Source organism: Anopheles darlingi, chromosome 2 (genome assembly GCF_943734745.1).
Source record: "Anopheles darlingi chromosome 2, idAnoDarlMG_H_01, whole genome shotgun sequence".
NCBI classification, from domain to species: Eukaryota; Metazoa; Arthropoda; class Insecta; order Diptera; family Culicidae; genus Anopheles; species Anopheles darlingi.
The window spans coordinates 56,553,297-56,560,796 of NC_064874.1; the positions used below are offsets into that span (position 1 = coordinate 56,553,297).

Sequence of the window (7,500 nt, forward strand, 5' to 3'; positions counted from 1 at the left end):
AAGTATACAAGTAACAAATTAGTGTAACAATTCCATATGTATCACTTCAATCAGTCCTGATACTTTCGTTTATTTTATGTATTTATAAATTTTATCAACATTTTCTAACAACTACTCTAGACTTTAGTGCATGTGCGATTCGAAGCAATTTTTATTATTTATTCATTTGAATTAAACCCTAGAACTTTCTAGAAGCACATTGCTACTTACAAGTAACCGTCAAGTGTACAATGATGTATGAAAAGAATGAAAAATCTTATTGGCAAGTAATTGTCTTCTCTACGTCGCAATCTTGCAGAAAATAAACAGTGTAGCAGTGTTCCATAAACATTGAACAATGATCTGAAGATCATTTTTTTAAGAATTGCAGATTTACAATGAAAATATGCGTTGTTTATTTTAGATGATGGATTGCTTTCGAACATGTCTTGCAAATACTTCATCCTAAATACTTCATGATCACCGAGTGCGCACGCAGATAAGAATACAGACTTTATCTGGTAGGAGGATGTGCCCCTGTTGACGCCTACCGTTTAGAGCTGGTAATCGGTAGCAGAACTCGGCTGTCGACAGCGACCCATTGCTCATAGATTTAGTTAGAATAACGACGATGCATCATTTGGTGTTCGCTCCTTACGATGAACGGTCATTGCACAGTTTCTACGAAAACTGCCGTTTTGCTCGGTTGGATCACTTTCATTCTAAGTCACGTACCACAGTCAGGTATGCTACATTAGGAAAGGTGTCGATCAAATTCAACTGCGGTACACTGCTGTGCTGCTGCTTGCTTCCGTTATCGTACGTGATTTTCCCCTTTTCGGTAGAGATTCTTGGAACGCTCCCACGTGCTAGGGATGGTGAAATGCTCTTTTCTAAGACGGAAGAATGAGAACCACATTCTTTTTCTTATTTCTCTTCTTGTTCTCTGTTGCTCCAGCATCTATCTCGTGTGGCAAGGATTCAGTGAATGTGGAAAACCAGCTTAAACAGTCACTTCTCTGCAATGGCTACCGATCGGAGGCACGCCCAAGGAAGGACCCAGCCCAAACGGTCAACATGACGGTTTCCTTCTTCGTGATGGGCTACGAGTTTGTATGTCTATAAACATCGTTAAGATGCATGTAGCGCAGCTTGTTAATGATTTTCCCTTTTCTATTTTCCGCTCTTTCCGTTGTGAAGGACGAAGACGACGATCTGCTGGAGCTGAACGTGTGGTTCAATCTGGTAAGTTAGCAACAAAACCGGACGATGATCTCGTATATTCACGTTTAGCAGAACGACATTTAAATAACATTATCTTGCCCCTTCGTGGTTGGCGGCCACCTCCTGGAATGCATAGCAATGGAATGATGAATTTCTCGTCTGGAACCGGACAAAATGGAACGGGATCGAGCGGATGGCGATCAACTCGGATGACATTTGGCTACCGGATTTTCGTCACTTTTCCTCGTGAGTAGCAGGCCGCGGTCTGTCTAGCTTCTGGATAGCGATTGACAATCAAATGGACACGCTTTCCCCTTTGCCTAGATATTACAATCCTGAAGAGCTTCCGGACTGTACCAATCCTGCCTGCTCGGTGGCCTGGAATGGGTCGGTGTACTGTGTGCCAAGGTGCAACATGAACGCCAAATGTGCGGTTTCCTACAATCGGTGGCCATTTGATGTGCATCAGTGTAATCTGTGGTACGGCACCTGGGTAAACTCGATGAACGAGGTCGACATGCACACTGAAGAGCTCTGCCTACAAGCGGAGCCAGATTTCTCCAGTTCACGTTGGAGCATCGTATCGCTGGAGAAGAACCGAGCAGTGGTCAAATCGAGTGATGAGTACATGTACACCATCCTAAAAACGGATCTGACGCTAAAACGAAAAAACGGGTTCGATACAGTAGCCGTTTTCTGTCCGATAATGGGTAAGATTAGACGTAGAAACAGCGTTACAAAGCTGTGTTTAACAAACTCCTGATAAAGATGATGATTGACCTTCCCTTGCAGTGCTTGCATTCTTAAATCTGTACATTGTCTGGTTACGATCAAGCTGTATAGAAAGGAAGTTGCTGTTGACACTCTCAATAGTCTGTCATTTCTGCTTTCTACAGCAAATACAATGGATACTGCCATACAACCGCGATACAGTTCCAGGATTGCGTAAGATTTCTCTACTGTGCACTCCTATGCGACTCGATTATTGATCGGTTTTGCTATCTATTTCAGTGATATTTCTGCAAAGTTCGGTTATCATCACGGGACTGCTAGTATTCGTGACACTATTGAATTGTTGGGCTCGAGTTGTACTCAGCCGCGAATCGACGACCAATGAAAGTTGGTTTGGTCGAATCGCGGGGCAATTCTCCCAAAATCGCGTCGCGGAATTTATTCTAGCGGCTGACTATTTGGAGCTGAATTACCAGGTAAAAAGTTGAGAGTTATCCGCTTGGCTTATTGCTTTGAATGAAACGTACTTTACTTCTCTTTCCTCATTAGGTCACAAAAGAGGAGAACGATCATGGGTTACAGGTGGCTAAGCTGGTTGATCGCGTAGTTGCAATCGCATGCTTGATGATTTACGTTTTACTGCTGTTGTTGCACGTTCCTTTCGGGTACCAGGATTTACCCTCTTCCCGTGTAAAGTGTATGTTTTCGTTTGCACCGTAAATGTACCACCGAGACGAATTCATTGTGATCAGTGGTTGTATGTTGTAGTAATCATTAAATCATGGGAAAGTGTACGTCGTAACCATCGTTTCACGTTTAGTTAGCGAACTGAAATGCTAGTAATACGCCGGCTTAAAGGTCCATAGGATTGTTTATGGCCTTAACTTATCCATTCAACAACCTTTGCACTACCCAAATCTTCTTTTTGTTAAATTGCTTCTTTACCAATTTAAACAATACACAAAATGAAAAATAGACAAGAATATACCATGCCTTGTGAAATGTACTTATATTAGTTGATAACTGGATAAATATTTTTCCGGGAATGCAACACATTAGCCACTGCATTGAAGTATCTCTACATTAAATCAACATATTGTTTGGTTATTAGAGTGAACATCATGGCAGGTTTTATTAATTTAGTGTCAGTATAGTGTAATGGCACATTTACAACACTATTCCTTTGTACAAGCTTTTCTTCCTTTGCTGTCCAGCGAGTAGTCAGCCTCCGGTAGTCATTTGTCATTCAATCGAGCAAAATCTATAGCAGTATCACCAGCAGGAATTGGATGTATAAGAATGGTAATTAGGCATGTAGAATATAATAAAGAATAGGAATTGTTCTTTGTATTCAAATGAACATGTGCACACGTCTGCTGCTAACTCTCTAGTAATCAAAGCGTTGCACATTGGTCAAGTATCGATCTATCGAAAAAAGGGTGCACGTTCCTTGTTTTCTACGAGAAAAGTTGCAGGGAAAAAAGAAAACTAAATTTTTCGAAAAGAGGTGTGATCGGCTACATAAACGAAATTGCCAGTGGTACACATTTAGGTGTAAATGATACCTGAAAGAGTAAAGCGTTTCATGGACCATGGATCCGTCGGACCCAGTCAACAACTTCTGACGAGAGGGTGGAAGCAATGTGGAAGTGAAAATTGAGCTGCTGGCTGAGGACAACCAACACGGGATAATTATAAAAAAATAACGGTGAAAAGAACGTGGGACTCGAAATAAATCTGGTCACCTCTACTGAGAAGGTCGCGTTACTGGAATATGCAACACTGATTCAATTTAAGAGAGTTGGTGATCAATTGGAAGCGTTGTTATGTACAATACAAGAAATATAAGCTCGACTTAAAAACTAAAATGAAGTCAAAACTAGTCGAAGGAAATGGAAAAAAATACGACGATGGAAATCGATGAAACGGCAGTATAGCGTGTACTGAAAGCTATCAAAAAGGAAGAAATCGCAATGTGTTAATTTTGGGGAAGACCAGACCATAAAAAGCGGAACTGTATGATAGTTCCGTAAAAGCAAAACTCTAGAACGCAAACTATAAAAAACGTGAATGAAATGATTGACCTACATGATACGGAAAAATATCATAAAAAAGAAAAATCGTTTATTTAAGTTGATCGGCACGCGTTATCTTATGACTGAGAAAATCGATTTGCATAATAATTGTTACCAATGGAAACGAAGTTCAAAAGATAGGAGATAGTCTGATCGTGTGTGTGAACACGGAAGAAAAACCTCATCATATTGATTTTGCAGAGAGTCTTTGTCTCATTGTCCGGCAATCAGTCGTTTTCGCCACATGCTCTATCGGTATGTAGACTTGCGTTATATCGGAAAATGATTGAAATTGACTTGCAGAAACATCCCCACAGGTCTCCACACTCCAGAGTCACTAATGGACGTCTCTAGCATCAGGATGAAGAGCGGGCAAGTCAGCGGGCAAGGATGAAGAGCGGGTAATCTCCCTGTCGCACTTGCTTGATGCAAAGAAACTTTGCCAAGAGAGTTTTCTATTCACCTTCATTTGGTTTTCTATTAACCTTCATTCCAACGTTGCAGGAAATTCTTACTAGTAGTAGTAGTATTAGTAGTGAATGTATTTAGGAGATGTGTTGTGTATATACAATCTCTCTATAACATCATATTATTTTATAACATCATATTAGTCTTATAACATCATATTATTTTACCATGATTGTGCAATCATAGGCAACGTAGAAATCACTCATAAGATGATATGTGTTCCATCTGAGTTCTGCCATCTTTTCTAAGACTTGGTTGATAGGGAAGATCTGATCAATGGTGTCTTGGCCTACTGAAGTCTGCACTGAAGGAGTAGCGAGAATGTCTCGTCGATAGTATTCAACGCCGTATTACCCCTATAATAATTTCAGTCCAGCCTGCTGCTGTTGCTTTCGTTGCACTTGTGTAAACTGTGAAGTTGGCGAGTATTTGCGATACACTGGATAGCTACCCATTTTTTCATTAAAGTGGTTTTGAATGGATTTGACGTCATACTCGGGGCACTAGTCGATAGTCTTGATCAAAGTACGTATGTTTCATGAGTCTCATTGATACAGAATGCATTGTCCGGGGGCGTTGCACATTGTCGTCATTGTTAATCCCGTTGCCATGAGCAGTAATCTCTCTGGCTGACTTTTACCGTTTTACGCTCTAGCTGGCTTTTACGAGTCTTACGCGGTTAGCTGGTTAGTCCCGTGCCCAACCCCCTAAATGAAGATCCATGTGATTGTTTCAATCACACAGATTGATTGACAGACGCTGTTGGAAGGAAACCCAAAATGACGGACATGCGCTCCAATCAGGAGTCCTCGTTTGACGATGGTCAAGTCCTCCCCTTCTCGTCTTAGCCATTATCTCCATTTCCCCAAGGAGCAGGTGTGACCCGTGTTCTCAAGCTCAGACGATCGATGGGCATGTTACTGCTTTACATGAGCAGCACTCATAGGTCGCGGCCAAAGATATAATATAGTAATCTGGGTCTTATTTGTAGAGAAACCCCCACTGTGCACAATTATGTACGAAAAGAATGAAAAATCTTATTGGCAAGTCATGATGTTTTCAACATCCAAGTTCTGCAGAATAATAAACAACGTAACTTTGTTCTGTAAACATTGAACAATTATCTGATGATTGTCGCTGCCAGAATGAGGATGGCAGATTTACAGTATATAGTCACTGTTGTTGGCGTTATTTACTTTAGATGACGGATTACTTTCGACCATTTCTTGGAAAAGCTGCATCGCAAATAAACCATGATCAGTGAGAGTGTCTGCAGATAAGATCCTCTTTATTCTATACAGAAAAGTACGCCTACCCTTTAGCGCTGGTAATCAACAGCAGAACTCGGCTGCCGGTAGTGTGCCATTCTTCATAAACTTGGTTGGTAGAAGGACGATGCATCATTTGGTGTACGTTCCTTACGATGAACAGTTATCGTGCTGTTTCGATGAAAACTATCGTTTTGCTCGGTTGGATCACTTTCATTCTAAGTCACGTACCACAGTCAGGTATGCTACAATAGGAAAGGTGTCGATCAAATTCAACTGCGGTACACTGCTGTGCTGCTGCTTGCTTCCGTTATCGTACGTGATTTTCCCCTTTTCGGTAGAGATTCTTGGAACGCTCCCACGTGCTAGGGATGGTGAAATGCTCTTTTCTAAGACGGAAGAATGAGAACCACATTCTTTTTCTTATTTCTCTTCTTGTTCTCTGTTGCTCCAGCATCTATCTCGTGTGGCAAGGATTCAGTGAATGTGGAAAACCAGCTTAAACAGTCACTTCTCTGCAATGGCTACCGATCGGAGGCACGCCCAAGGAAGGACCCAGCCCAAACGGTCAACATGACGGTTTCCTTCTTCGTGATGAGCTACGAGTTTGTATGTCTATAAACATTGTTAGCATGCATGTAGCGCAGCTTGTTAATGAGTTTCCTTCTTATATTTTCCACCCCTTCCATTGTGAAGAACGAATACCGTGATCTGCTGGAGCTGAACGTGTGGTTTAATCTGGTAAGTTAGCAACAATACCAGACGATGATCACTCAATAACATTATCTTGCTCCTTCGTGGTTGGCGGCCACCTCCTGGAATGGATAGCATTGGAATGATGAATTTCTCGTCTGGAACCGGACGGAGTGGAACGGGATTGAGTGGATGCGGATCAACTCGGATGACATTTGGCTACCGGATTTTCGTCACATTTCCTCGTGAGTAGCAAAGAACGTCCATTGCAAAGCTTCGCGATCGTGACCGACTAACAACTGGACACGGTTATGCTAGATATTACAATCCTGAAAAACTGACGGACTGTACCAACCCTGGCTGCTCGGTGGCCTGGAACGGAACGGTGTACTGTACACCAAGGTGCAACATGAACGCCAAATGTGCGGTTTCCTACAATCGTTGGCCATTTGATGTGCATCAGTGTAATCTGTGGTACGGCATCGAGCATAACACGATGAACGAGATCGACATGCAGACGGAAATGCTTTGTTTACAAACGGAGCCAGATTTCTCCAGTTCACGTTGGAGCATCGTATCGCTGGAGAAGAACCGAGCATGGGTTGAAATGGACAATAATTACTCCTACGTCAAGCTAAAGATGGACCTGATGTTACAGCGTAAAAACGGATCCGATAAAGTAGCCATGGTGTGTCCGATAATGGGTAAGAATAGCGTTACACAACTTTGTTGAACAAACTCTTTTTTAAGACGAAGTTTAACCTTCCCTTACAGTGCTTGCATTCTTAAATCTGTGCATCGTCTGGTTACGATCAAGCTGTATCGAAAGGAATTTGCTGTTGACACTCTCAATAGTTTGCCATTTCGGCTTTCTACAGCAAATAGAATGGATACTGCCATACAACCGCGATACAGTTCCAGGATTGCGTAAGATTTCTCTACTGTGCACTCCTGTGCGATTCGATTATTGATCGGTTTTGCTATCTATTTCAGTGATATTTCTACAAAGTTCGGTTATCATCACGGGACTGCTAGTATTCGTGACACTATTGAATTGTTGG

General features: G+C 41.9%; 1 protein-coding gene across 3 annotated transcripts in view; it reads left to right on the forward strand.

Moving 5' to 3' along the window:
- The first annotated feature begins 635 nt into the window (after nucleotides 1-635).
- The window catches only part of LOC125948707 (neuronal acetylcholine receptor subunit alpha-5-like), a 7,247-nt gene continuing 382 nt past the window's right edge, over nucleotides 636-7,500 (forward strand). Inside the window, exons 1-8 of one of the 3 annotated variants that reach the window (XM_049675028.1) lie at nucleotides 636-723; nucleotides 938-1,092; nucleotides 1,180-1,224; nucleotides 1,340-1,449; nucleotides 1,528-1,913; nucleotides 1,996-2,148; nucleotides 2,215-2,411; nucleotides 2,485-3,981. In XM_049675028.1, coding sequence (XP_049530985.1) covers nucleotides 639-723; nucleotides 938-1,092; nucleotides 1,180-1,224; nucleotides 1,340-1,449; nucleotides 1,528-1,913; nucleotides 1,996-2,148; nucleotides 2,215-2,411; nucleotides 2,485-2,655 — 1,302 coding nt within the window. In that variant the 5' untranslated portion in view covers nucleotides 636-638 and the 3' untranslated portion in view covers nucleotides 2,656-3,981. Of the gene's footprint in view, nucleotides 724-937; nucleotides 1,093-1,179; nucleotides 1,225-1,339; nucleotides 1,450-1,527; nucleotides 1,914-1,995; nucleotides 2,149-2,214; nucleotides 2,412-2,484; nucleotides 3,982-7,432 lie in introns of those variants that run through there. The other 2 variants (XM_049675032.1, XM_049675031.1) reach the window with 2 other exon arrangements.